Raw genomic sequence first — 14227 nt, forward strand, 5'->3', positions numbered from 1 at the left:
GCATTTTCATGAGTCTGGCACCCCCTGCACTACTCAGGAAGTGTGCACCAACCTGTAATTAATGTGGCACACGCTCTGGATCAGCATCTTCATGAGTCTGGCGCCCCCTGCACTACTCAGGAAGTGTGCACCAACCTGTAATTAATGTGGCACACGCTCTGGATCAGCATCTTCATGAGTCTGGCGCCCCCTGCACTACTCAGGAAGTGTGCACCAACCTGTAATTAATGTGGCGCACGCTCTGGATCAGCATTTTCATGAGTCTGGCGCCCCCTGCACTACTCAGGAAGTGTGCACCAACCTGTAATTAATGTGGCGCACGCTCCGGATCAGCATTTTCATGAGTCTGGCACCCCCTGCACTACTCAGGAAGTGTGCACCAACCTGTAATTAATGTGGCGCACGCTCTGGATCAGCATCTTCATGAGTCTGGCGCCCCCTGCACTACTCAGGAAGTGTGCACCAACCTGTAATTAATGTGGCGCACGCTCTGGATCAGCATCTTCATGAGTCTGGCGCCCCCTGCACTACTCAGGAAGTGTGCACCAACCTGTAATTAATGTGGCGCACGCTCTGGATCAGCATTTTCATGAGTCTGGCACCCCCTGCACTACTCAGGAAGTGTGCACCAACCTGTAATTAATGTGGCGCACGCTCTGGATCAGCATCGGAATGCAGAATTTTGTGGTGCTGTGGAGCAGCCCCGACACAAAACTGGAGCAAAGACTTTATAAATACATGTGCAAACAGTTTGCACCTTCTTTTCAGACAGAAACTGTTCAAATGCTTCCATGTGGGCCACTGTCTGTATAGAGATTGTGCCTTTCCACAGCCTTTAGTTTTTGAATGCGTACATAGGTGCACATTTACTAAGAGTCGCACGCTGCACTTTTATTGGACTGTGCCATTTCTTCAATGCAAAAACTATTCGCACAGGCATTTAAGAAGTGTCTGCCCTGTGATTGTGTCGCACCCACAGGGGTCATGCCATGGGACGGTCTGACTGATTCGGACTGAGCGCTGTATTTAACTTTCAGATTGTATTGCACACCTAATCTTAAAGGTGCACCATAAAAAAGATCTGACAAGCCAAGAGAGGAAATGTGCCCATCTACAAACCAAAACTGGTAATTAGTTTTAATTACTTTACCTGCTTTTCTATTTTTATTTTCAGATTTTGAATTAGTTTTATATGTGGTATAAGTTTATGCTGAATAAACCATATACTAACCTTTACATCTAATGATGGGTTCCCATATACGTTTTAACATGAATTCCCAATCTTATTTTATAATTAACATTACTGCTTCCATTCACTTTTCAAAGTATAGAAAAGTATACCAGCAAACTTCATTGAGTCACAAAGGTGTTGGAGTCCCTGGTATCATCGTTATAGCTCTTCCTCCCTCCTATGTTCCCCCTCCCTCCTACAGACATGAACTGACATGACATGGGTAGCATGGGGTCAGCTAATAACTGCAGGAGGGAGTTTAAAGAAGGGGATCAGAGATCTAGTAGAGCAGAGAGGAGATAATGATGACGATCACAGCTTTGTAACAGATGGCACGGTGAGTCGATGACGTTTCCTTGAAGAAAACAATATATCTTTTATTTAAAAATTGAGTGGAAGCAGTGATGTTAATGATAAAACCAGATTGTGAATTAGTATTAAACAGGCTATAGGGAACTGGCATTAGGTGAAAGTGTGTGATCCATTCCAGGTTCCATTTAATTATTGGATTTAGATACATAAATTCCCCTCGCTATGCAGTCTCTGCCCCTGAAATGTACAAAACACATCCATCGATTGCACCAATGTGATTTTAGTATGTTTATTAATTGTTACTCTTTACATTGTACAAGTGGTATATAATGAAGAAATTACAGAATATTGTTATTACAAATGATAAGAGACAGATAGAGTCAGATAGGAGAAGGCCTCTGTGTTACACCATGGACTATGTATGTAACATGGCTGGGTGTAAGGAGTGTTGAGATGACGGCAGACGGTCTCGGAGCTCGCCAGCATCACCGCCTATTCCTCTGATAACCTGTCACTACATGCTGTGTATAGATATATAATTTCTCTACTAGGGTGTATCCAGCAATAGAAAACATGGAATAAAAACGTACTGCTGCATGTTAGTAGCTTGAGCATATTGCAGTCAAACTGATGGATCATAGTGCGACAAAGGTATCAATAGCTTTCAAAGGGAATGCAGCCATTCGTTGTGTCCATAGTAGAACCCCTTTCCCAGGTTATGCTATACGGTCAGGTAGTACGAATCAATCGTTATTATTTTATTACATTACTGAAAACCGGAATTGATGTAGTGTAAAAACGTGGTCTAAACAGAACCATACACTGCGACAATTGAGAGCAATCGCAACCTTTGACTCCTGTGAAAGAAAGCCTAAGTTTCGCTCCGTCATCTATGATACCCTATGTAAGAGGGTTGGCACCAGCACTGGGCGCAGCAAGGCAAGTGCCAGGGCCCAGAGCTGCTGAGGGGGGGGGGCACATAAGGTTGCACATAAGGGGTTGAGGGGGCTGTATTTAATGAATCCATAGGGTGTGAGAGGGGCTTTGTATAAAATAACCATGAGGGGGCTGTTTGGTATGATAAACTAGGGAATATTTTAAGGAACAGGAGACTGTTTTAGTTTCTGAATTTTAAATGCCGCCATGTAAGTTCACTGCAAAGGGGCCTACTGAGGCTCTATCTCTAGGGGCCTACTGAAACCTGGAACCGACCCTGCCTATGTATAAACTTTAAAGATTTATTCACACATGACAGAAATCTCTCAGTATTTGCACAGATTTTATGCAGGTTCTATGTTAGGTTAATCCTTGACATTATTCCATATAGAACCTATAGAGATCTTTGTATTGTTATCTACCTTCCATACACATCCCTTCCAGTCTTGTTATTTGCACTGCCATTCCTTTGTTAAAAGTTAAAGTTAAAGGCACTTAAAGAAATATCCACATGACAGCCCACATTCCCCCGGAGAGGACAACTTATTCTCATAGATAATATCCATCGCAATACAATATAGAAGAAAACATTCATAACAATATAGAACATACAAATATTAAGTAGTGAAAGAGTGTTCCCATAGAGATTCCTGAGATCTCGCTCAATTTGGAAACATAGTCCACTAGTGAAAAAAAAGAATTCATGAAACGGGAATGACAGAAGACCAGCGGTTCTTAAATAAAGCAGCAGGACGTAGTGGATTGTGGGGCACATTTATCAGGGCTTTTGGGCAGAATTCTGGTGTACGAGCCCTGAAATAGTCACAAATCCCGGTATATGGACAGGAATTGTGACTATTTCCCTCTGTGGGTATGGAGAGATGTAAATGAGGTGCAGCCAGTGGTGCAGTGGGCCGGCGAAGGGCACCCCTGCCCCAAACCTGAGCATTGCCTATAGCCTATACCCGTTCAGGTGCAGGATAGGGCACAATTCTGCACTAAGTCTGACTTGGCGCAGAAATGTCCCGCTGCTGCAACGCATCACAGCTGCCCACTGGAGCCTTCCGATAGATCCGGCAGGTAACGGGTGCAGGGGCACCATCATACCTATGATAAATGTGCCCCATTATGTACATGAGACCCTCTCCCTTCCTAACAGATAAAATGCAGATTTGTGATACCATATACATTATATACCTGGGCACACACTCACGCACACACATAAAGTACTCAAGTAATAGGCAAGTAGTGTTATCAGTATGAGGCTGGTCATTGATCATTGAGCTCAAAGGAAGTCATTTTGGAAATCTTTTGACCTTCAGTTGCTATTTACAGAATGTCTCTAATTTTTCTACAGTTTTATGTATATTGCATTTTTTTTATTATTGCAGTAGACATTTATTCCAACAGAAGAGGCATATGTTTAAAAAGGTAACATAAAAAATTATGATACATTATTGTATGTAAAAGTTCACACTTCTTTGGAACTGTGGTTTGTAATGGGACCCATGATGAGTGTCCATTGGTTCCAGTACATTTCCTTTGTGATGTCCATCACGGGAACACTAATTAAGTGCTATTCATCATTGACCGATGTAATCAGTGATGGAGGCACTAGGGAAGTGCCTGAGGGCAAATGTGTTCTAGCTGCTCAATCAGAGATCAGCTTTCATTTTATAATCTGCTGTGGTAAAAATTAAAGCTGAGCTCTGATTGGTTGCGACAAGCAGTTTTTGCTCTTAGGCACTCACACAGTGGGGGAGGTGTAAGTGTAGCCTTAATCTTATAGGGAATCTAGTCCCTCAAAAGTGTAGAGAGTGCAACAGAGAGAACCCAAGAGGCAGACACTTTATATCTGTTAGGGTACATTACGGCCGGACAGGCACAGGTCAGCACGCTAGAGAGCCCAGGTTCGGTCCTATATTTCGCCATGCACATGGTGAGACAATGTGTGCTCACCACGAAGTGAGGGGTGCCATAGACATCAATGTGGACCAATATCCATCCGCGTATCAGTTCCCATTACGTTTGTGGGAATGAGCCCTTACACTGAGAACTATACCCTGAATGCTCCTCAAACCCTCCTCTTGCTATGTGAGGACTATAGGATTTAATCAGGAAATGTTTACAGCTGTTACTCAGAGCAGAGGTCCACAAATCATGATCACCTGTGATTGTGGTGCTATGTAGATTTCTTAGTCTGACCCTTCACCCCAGATAAGTTTACACTCTTCTTCCTATCCCCTGTACAGCACTTTACACAGTTGGTGAAGTCACACCTTTTAATGTCTTACAATTATCCTATTCTATGTCATCTCTCCTTCTCTTCTTGTGCATTTCTTCTGATCACATGGCTTTTTTAATGTGATAGAAGTATTTTTCAAAAAATATTTTTTTTTGATGATGTCCATAAACAGAAAAACACAGTGTTATAATGATCTCTTTACTTATCAGGATAGTATTACATTCATGATCAGTCATCAGTTCATGGCAGAGAATGTTGTGATCTTGCAGGAAAATCTAAGAGATTTAAAAAAATTTTAAAATGTATTTTAAATATGAAGGCTTTGCTAGTTGTCACCCTTTGTTGCGACAAGAGCAGGGGGCTTCTTCAGCTCTCTGTACTGGTGATAGGCTGGTTCTCTGGCTCAGCTCATACATTGGTTTCCTTCCCTGACACTTGTATTACAGTTTTATGCAGAAACAGAATAGAGGGTTGGTTTTGCTAGCAAGTCAGAGTGACACCAACGTAAAGGGAGTCAAAAATCTTCATGTATTGGAATGGATGAGTAAATAAGAAGGTTTTATTTAGAAAAAAAAAACACCTTACTTTGATAAATAATCCCTTTAAATAAGTTTTAAGAAGATTCTGACTGCCTGTTGCCACCACTAGAGGGCATTTAAGAGCTAACCGCATACTATAAACACAACTGACTGCAGTTTTAAAAAAAAATCCCTCTGGATCAGTATCATTGGTTTGTTGCTTACAAAATCTGTTCAAAATCCAATGAAGAAAAAAATATTGTAAGAAAAAATAGACATTTTTATATTTTCTACACAAACGTTAAATTCCTCAATCTTCAATCAAGAAATCAAGAAATTCCTTTTGCAATTCCCATTAGATTTCATTAGTTCTGCCCAAGCAGAACCATCCTCTGTAGCAGCATCTTATACTATAATGTGCACAGTTCATAAGAAAACCAGTAGAAAAGGGGGTAATTAATAGAAATCTGATTAATGACCGAATATTTGCCCTTTATTTCCAATGGAATGGATACTTTTCGACGTGCCCTGCAAAGACGGTTTGTCTAACTCTAAAGTCTCTGCAAAAAAAAAAAAATTGTTAACATAATAAAAGTTTATACATATAAAAATAATACTTTCATGCAATACTTATAGCTCTCCTCCCTGATCCACCCTTTAACTAGCGGGACAGCCGACCTCATAGGCAGCAAAGAAAAAGAAGCAAAGTGTGAAGAGATGAGATATCCATGAGATATACATACATAAATATATGAATGATATATATACATATACATATGTGCAGATATCCTCTAGCAGGTTCTTCTACTGGACTGCAGTGTTCAGACTCAGAGGCAATGGAGTTTGGTAGTGAAGACTTGTAATGTACCACATTCCCCACTAGAGGGCATCATGATAAAATGTGCTGCACTGGTATGTATACATTTATATATATTTCCTGCTGAGGTCCACGTCCTATGTCCCTCGCGTTAACAGCCAGAGGCATAAATATCTGCAGCGAGTGATTTTACAAGGCAACATGGAAATAGTTCTGCTAGTCCCCAATCTTTTCTTGACGTCGTTTCATGATTTCCTGTAGTTCGGATTCGCCTTGACTTTTCTGCAAGAGACAAAAGTGGATTAATAAAGTTTAATAATGTTAATTTCTCTGTAGTGTAAGATAAATGTGTGTTTTGTATCTAAAAGGTTTAAAGGGGTGTTCCCATTTCAGCAAATAAATGTTAATGCTTGTATAATGAAAAGTGATAAAATTTTTTAATATACTGTATCATTTCCTCGCAGTTTTCTAGATCTCTGCTTGCTGTCATTCTATAGGAAGCTTCTGTGTTTATTTCTAGTGGACAGAAATCTGACCAGGGTCACACAGGCGCACCTGTGTGACCATGGTAGGTTTCCTTTAATGCCTTTGCAGCATAGGCCATACAACGTTGCATGTTTAGATTGAGCACAGATTGAGCTATTGGCAAGAATGTAACATCAGGGGGTGCGGTCGCAACTGGGCCCAAGAAGTTGGCGAGATTTGTGTGTGCCCCAACTTTTATCTACATTGGATTATTCAGCATTGCTGATCCCCTGAGCACCCCCGAGAAGTGTGCCACCCAAATCATTTTGTTTCATCCAAGATATCTGGTTGGCCATCTCCATATTGGACTTCAGTAATTATTAATGATTGCACTTACCTCTAATTGAGACTTCTGTACAGTCAGCTGGCTGTATACCCGTGCTCCCTCTTCTCCACAAACTTTCTTCAGCTCCTCCTTATTAAGAGAGAAAAGCTGCGCCCCATTTAATATTCCCAGCTGTCCTGATGTTCTGTAAAGAAGTGATGATATCCATTAGTCTCTAAATGTCGTTTACTTTCTCCATTATATATCTGAGGCTTATTGGCCGATTAGGCATTTTTCCTACCAATTTTCCCATCCCCGAATAGGAGCACAAGTTTTTAGTTACATATTACTGCATGTTAGAATAGAAAGTATTCTTTTTGTCACTTACGCTTTACTAAAGCCTTTGGCCTCCAGCCAAGCTTTGACTTCTTCTGGTTCAGACTGGAAAGTTAATGGGACATGCACTTGCTGAGCTTTTGGTGCAGCAAAATTTCTTTTAGGTTGCTGCTGTGTCGTCAGCTTCTTCAGAAGTTCATCATTCAGTTCGTCCATATTGTGAATTATCTCTGTAAGAATAACAAAGTAGTTATCCACTGTCTCCATGATTTCCATTATTATTCTCATGATATGTTGTGTTGGCATATCTGTCATACTAAAAATGACCATCACTGTGCCGGGCACCTAAAGTATTCACACAAATGGCATTGACTGAAGGTTTTTTTTGAGCCACTTGAAAAACATTGCAGTGGCTCTGGATCAGCTCTGTGGTCCCTTGAATTTCAGTATTGGTGGGGGTCTCAGAAGTCACAACCTCACCATCATAAATAGCAATAGAGATAAGCCCTGATGCTTATACTTGACAGTCCAGCAGTTATCCAGGATCATCTCAAACATATTGGCAGAGATTCTTTATGTCTTCTCTGACAGTTTACTGCTTGAGAAATCACATAAATCTCCCCATTCCTGCCTGTTTTCAGGCTTCTCCAACCCGCACGCCACTGTGGGCATGTTGTGGTGCAAGGGCAGGCGGTCAGGGGGTGAACTCCACACCGGATAACCGGCAAAGACTTTAGCAAAAAACTCTCTCAGTTCAGATCTGGTCTACAGGTTAGAACTGCCGGAGTTTACGCCTGTATCCACTAAGAGGATGGAGCCTCTTAGTGGTTCCGAGCACTGGACCGCCAACTGGGGGGACATTCAAAATGCCAATCTTAATGAATTCCCTCGCTCAATGTAAAGCTCCATTCAAAGACTACTCATTTAAAATAGATCTATTTAAAAAAAATTGGCTGATCCAAAAGTAACTTACGCTCCTTCTTGTTGTTTGACCATCCAGCCGTCTCACTCCCCCACTTATCTCCAGCATAGCTACTGGGAATCTTGTATGCCGGGCTAATGGGTCCTCTGGGACTTACATCTCCTTTGTACTTGGACCCCGTCTGTAAAACAAACCAGGTATGTATTAGACACTGAAAATAAGGTAACAGTGGGGGTCATTTACTAAGGGCCCGATTCGCGTTTTCCCGACGTGTTACCCGAATATTTCCAATTGGCGATTTCCCCCGGGATTTTGGCGTACGCGATCGGATTGTGGCGCATCGGCGCCGGCATGCACGCGACGGAAATCGGGGGCCGTGGCCGAACAAAAACTCTACGGATTCGGAAAAAACACTGCATTTAAAAATGGAGGAACTACCTTAATAAATCCCGGCTAGACCCGAATCCAGCGCAGAGAACGCGCCGCTGGATCGCGAATGGGCCGGGTAAGTAAATCTGCCCCAGTAACTTGACATAATATCATAGTCCCTGCAAGTCTGGAATCACTTCCTACATATGGTGCTACTTGGGGACTGGAAGATGCTTCCCTTCTGCCTATTTGTGTTTCCAGGACCTTTGGAGGACATTCAAAGTTCCTGACATGGCTCTTGTGTACATGTGTATTAAGATCAGGAACAGATGTATGAGGATTTAATAGGCAAAGGCTCTCCATAGTATAAAATTTGATAGGTGGACTGTGTTGCCATGGGCCCCCTAGAAGACTTGCCTATATTTATGATCTATTTGCATTGTAGGTCATCAATATCTGATCACTGGAGGGCTGATAGACAGACCCTGCACTCGGCTTCTATTTTTCCCAATGTAAAAACGATGGCTTCTATTCACTTGACTACCACTACAATGACACAGAGTCAACTGCTTCCGACTCAATGTCTATTATTGACATCAGATAAAATAGTTGATCTTGTAGATATGTCATCAATAATATGCCCATCGCTGTTCTCCTTTAACCGCTTCAGAAGTGTTTTGATCCATTCCCAATATGACCACTCCAGAAATTATCATGATTGATTTACAACCTAGGGATAGACTTTTTGCTTTTAACAAAGCCAAAGTAAGGTTGTAGGAGGGACACTCACCACGTGGCCATCTAACTGGTCCATTTCTTCAGTAGACACTACATCAAGGATGTTGTACGGAACATATCCCTCCTGACCAATCCTGTTTCTTAATTTCCACCACTGCTTGTTATCTTCAAGAATCTTGAAAATAAGAGTTTTTTAAGGTTCCTAGAAATTCTGAATCTTAATAGGAATCTAGAATTATAGGCAAAGATTACCTCCAGGACTTCATCCTTCAGGACTGACAGTTCGGTGGCATTTCGGGCTGTGAAGTCATAACGGATTTTGGCGCATTTCTGTGGCTGTGCCGGTACTGGTGCATCGTAACTGTTTATGAAGAAGAACAAATTTATTTTGTTTTCTGAATTATTTGGCCATGTATAATAATCCTTTTTTATTGATTTGATAAATATATCATTATGCTTTATGTTGGCTTGAAAACAGTTTTGTTACATTTACCAGACTTTGCATAGTAAGTTGAGTGTTTTTACATAAGGACTTGTATCCTGCATTTTTAGCTGTCTCTCCTCTAAAGGCTTTATCTCAAATTCTCAATTGTGTCAGAGCTGCAGGGTGGAGACTAGCTGCTTGATGTCTCCCATATTCTGCACACAGAAAGTAAGGCATAATGGGGCACATTTACTTACCCGTCCGACGAAGTTCACCGACAGTGCATTGTCCAGCGTTAATGCACTCTATCGCTATTTACTAAGATCGCATGCCCGATATCCTGCATGTGTCGCTTCCCCACTCAGGTGCAGCGGAGTTCACTTTCCTTTAAGTGGTGATTGTAAGTGCTTTGGATTTGTGACACAATTTGAAAGTTAAATCCTGCGCTCAGTGCCTTCAGCCACAGGTTCACTATTCAGCATTTCCTCCATTTACTTTAGTTTGAATTGTATATCTGTTGTGCCCTTGGTTTTTGTCCTGTGTCGGATTTTTTGGACTTCTTATTTCTTATATCCATGTGACTTACTTCTATTTATGTTTACCTTGGTAATCTTATGTCACTATTATAGTGTTGTTGTTGTTGTTGTTCACTTTGGATGCTTTTCAGTAACACACTTTACAGGACTCCATTTAGGCATACACACCTGAACTGCTGTTTATATCTTGTGCTAGGAAATTGTTTATACTGCTGTGCTTTGCACGCACCTGTGGCTGTGAGTGGGTCCTTGTTATTGGCTCGGATCCACTCTGTTCTTTGTAAATATGTGTACCTGTACACTTTTTAAGTGGTTTTAAAAAACATATATGTTGGATTTTTTGTATTTTGTATATTGTAATAAAGTTGTTTTGATTTTGTTGCCTATACACACTTGCCTTTTTCTCATTGGTTCTTAGCTCATTATTTGAGTGTGTTGGCGTTTTTGGTATAACCCATTCTGTATTTGTACACACCCCACATTGTTTGGTTTATAAGTGCTTTGGATTTGTGACACAATTTGAAAGTTAAATCCTGCGCTCAGTCCGATGGCACGCCCCCCAATTTGTGTCGCATGGAAGCAGCGCAGCTGCGCCAACAAAATGATTGCTTGGGACACAATCCCAGTGCAAATACCTTTCCAAGCCGTGCAAATTCCAAAAAAAGACAAACAGACAAAATTGCAATCCGCAACTCTTAGTAAATGAGCACCAATATGTCCTATCTGTAGGTTTTAGCCCTATGGCCCCTTTCACACTGCTGTGGTGGGGACGTATATCCGGCCACAAATGGACGCAGTACGTCCTCATAGACACACGTGTGTGCGCACCCTACAGTGCACAGAAAAAGATAGAGCATGCTCGCTATGGAGAGGGGAGGGGACAGCAGCGCTCTCCCGTGCTTCAACCAGGTAAGCTCATGGCTGTGTGACTTTTGTAACCATACCTTTGTGTGTGTGGTGTTGGTAGCAGCAGGACTGTGAAAATTGCATTTATATTTTCTGGATTGTAACTGGATTCTGAGCATTCTGCACTGGTGTAGGAGATCTCTTCAGTGTACTACCATACAGGTTGTCACCTCTGCTATGAATCACTGCTATAATGTGCTTCTTTTTGGATATCACAGCAGTAACTTAGGGGGAGTAGCTGTGTTGTGTTAAGTGAAAAGATCTCATACAATAGTGCACCACAGTGCTCCAAATCCAGCTACAATCCAGGAATATGAATGCATTTTCAAAGTCCTGCTGATACTAACAACACTCATAACGGTATGGGACAAAGCTCTCCAGGGCCTGCTACCTGACACTGACTGCACCTTTGTGTGGTCAAAACTGCTGAAAACATTTGAGTTATGTAGAGACATACTAATCAGCTCCAGTAACCTCCTTTATGGGGCATATTTATCAGGGCCTCTGCACCACGTCAGCTTATTGCTAGCACTTGCGATTATTTGCCCCAATACGCCACGGCAGTGGGGCATGAAGGGGTGGGAACGGGGGCGTGCGGCCCACCCTATAATATCCCCCTATGCCTCAATTTTCTCTCATTCAGCTCCTGCTCACACCTCCCCTAGCCACTCTCTATTCTATGCAATCTGATCACTCTGCCGCCCTTATGAATGCCAGTTTAGTAGATAAGAGGGAAAAAGGAAAAAACCTCATAAGTAGAAAAAGCTGCATTTTTCTCTGATAAGCTATAACAAACTTTTACTCTACTTGTGTGCAAGAATGATTCATGGAAATAGTTTTGTAAAGTTAGTCACCAAGATAACATCATCACCCACCTGGTGAGTTTTGGGCTTGTGCTGTATTCCGGCTTTATTTCTGGAGGAAGGGTCTGTTGTTTGAATGATGGTGACCTATAGGGATTTCCGTTAGGAGGCGGAAGCTAAAAGACAATATGAGAACATTTCAGAATGATGATTTCTGTCTGCTTAGACTTTTCTATGGCCAGGTTATGAAATAAATCGTACCCTTTGTCTGGATCCAGGACTGTCTCTTCCCTTTGGTGGCTACGAAAAGATAAAGATATTTATTAAAAGGCATTGTAGTGCCAGTAAGTACTGTATATACTATAAAATAAGGTGAGTTTCCAGCTCAATTTTACTCATTTTATAAACTTACCACTAGGACGCAGCGGGGTCGCAACCTGATGACATCATTGCTGGACATTTCACTAGTGAGGGGGGGTTTCTGGACATTTCATTAGTTAGGGGGAGCTGCTGGGCATTTCATTTGTTTTCTGTGGTAAAATTAGGTGCCTTTGGCTTATATTTGGGTTGAGTATATACAGTATATAAACTGGAGGGTACTTCTGGAAGTGTACACTTGTACTGAGCAGCTATAGGGTGGAGGGAACTCACTAAATACTCATGTTATTTGATGGGTTTTGGGAGCCATCACTCCTTTTTTGTAAGATTTTAAAAATTGACATATATTTTATAGACCCAAACAGATGTCAGGAGCTCACATGAAGGGTCCTTCCAAGGGAACAGTTTTAGTTAATACTTGTATACCTTACTTCAAAAATCCAAGGCAGGGAAGCAGCACTCCGTGAAGGAAAAGTGGTAAATACAACGTTTCAGCTATCTCGATGTAGCCATTTTCAAGCCATTTTCTACATCAAGATAGCTGAAACTTTGTATTTCCGACTTGTGAAATGAAACTTTTTAGAGTGCTGCTTCCCTGCCTTGGATTTTTGATGTTTTGGGATCCTAGAGTCGGACCCTAGCAAGCCTGAACCCAACTTTTGGATTTTAATCCAGTTTCACAGTGTTGCTCCATTTTCCTAATTTTTCTGTATACCTTACTGATTAACAATCCAGATTTAATCTGGAGTTAGATGGCTAAATTGACAGATGACCATATCTCTTAACATTCTGGCAGACTCTGGTTCGTTCTGACTGTGTAGGCACTAAAAGTAAAAGTGGTAACAAGGTTTTCATAGGTGAACCTGCGGACGGACCATTTTTGGTTTTTAGTGCCATCTGAATTAGTGCCTGAATTCCGTAAGTGCTGGAGGAAGTAACATGATGTAAAAGAACAAATAATTTACAACATTTAATGACTCTCCTACCTCTTCTAGTACAAGGGGTTTAATAGACTCCATTGGTGGATGTCCCATATCCAGCTCCCAAGGTGCTCCTTGGAAAATTTCTAGTGGAGGTGTCCATCCACTGTTAAACTTTGGGATGTATTGTGGAATTATAGGTTCCCTTGGCCATTCTGCCCTGAAATAGTTAAAAGGCAAAATTTAATGAGATGCTTTAGCCACCTTAAATTGTGAAAAGTTATGAGGATAGGGCCTAGGAAAGCTGAATCTATAAAAAATTACAACTAAATAATAAACTTCTCTTCCTTTTACCTTGATTTAGTCCATCTGTCTCCCAGAGCCTCCCAGAGTTGCATCTCCTTTGGAGTTAGATGACCTCTCAGGAAGTCGGTGGCGTCCTTGGACAAGAGCGGACAAGTGATCGATCTTCCTAACTCTGGTCCTCCACAACTCTTAACTATCTACAAGAAATTTAAAATGTAAAGTGTTAACAAGGTTTTTTGACTTTAAAGTGCAAGCCCTGTGATCCGAGAAATTTGATGGCTTCTAACTTAAAGGTGTTGTTCAAGTTTTTTTTTAAAACATTGCAAGGGGATCCACTTGTCTGAAAGAAAACCCAATTAAGGGTGCATTCACATGGCCGTTTGTGGGGCTGTATATGCGACCGCAAATTTGCGGCTGCATATACATCTCCATAGATGGCAATGGTAGCCTGGCAGGGGGACGGTTCCACACATATGTGGCACCGATCCATGCCATACACAGGGAAAAGATAGAGCATGCTCAATCTTTCCGCGTGTCTGCGGCCGTGTGCCTCATTACTCTATGGAAGGAGGAGTGGTTAACTCATTCTCCTCTCCAGTTCACAGCAGTATGCCCGCCCGGTGGGCATACCGCTGTGTGTGTCTGGCCAACGTGTCTGGAATTTGTATTGCTCCCTTAAGCATCAGATTGCCTAAATAAAATTGGTAACACAAGACACACCTTTCAAGGCACATGATTTT

General features: G+C 41.7%; 1 protein-coding gene across 2 annotated transcripts in view; it reads right to left on the reverse strand.

Moving 5' to 3' along the window:
• Positions 1–1818: 1818 nt before the first annotated feature.
• EPS8L2 (EPS8 signaling adaptor L2) overlaps positions 1819–14227 on the reverse strand; it is an 83757-nt gene continuing 71348 nt past the window's right edge. For both annotated transcript variants that reach the window (XM_072118193.1, XM_072118194.1), the window contains 10 exons: positions 13536–13684; positions 13248–13401; positions 12145–12183; positions 11956–12059; positions 9467–9575; positions 9267–9389; positions 8159–8288; positions 7238–7415; positions 6922–7054; positions 1819–6341 (listed from right to left, as the gene is read on the reverse strand). In XM_072118193.1, coding sequence (XP_071974294.1) covers positions 6276–6341; positions 6922–7054; positions 7238–7415; positions 8159–8288; positions 9267–9389; positions 9467–9575; positions 11956–12059; positions 12145–12183; positions 13248–13401; positions 13536–13684 — 1185 coding nt within the window. In that variant the 3' untranslated portion in view covers positions 1819–6275. The remainder of the gene's footprint in view (positions 6342–6921; positions 7055–7237; positions 7416–8158; positions 8289–9266; positions 9390–9466; positions 9576–11955; positions 12060–12144; positions 12184–13247; positions 13402–13535; positions 13685–14227) is intronic.

This window comes from Engystomops pustulosus, chromosome 7, assembly GCF_040894005.1.
Source record: "Engystomops pustulosus chromosome 7, aEngPut4.maternal, whole genome shotgun sequence".
Taxonomy (NCBI): Eukaryota; Metazoa; Chordata; class Amphibia; order Anura; family Leptodactylidae; genus Engystomops; species Engystomops pustulosus.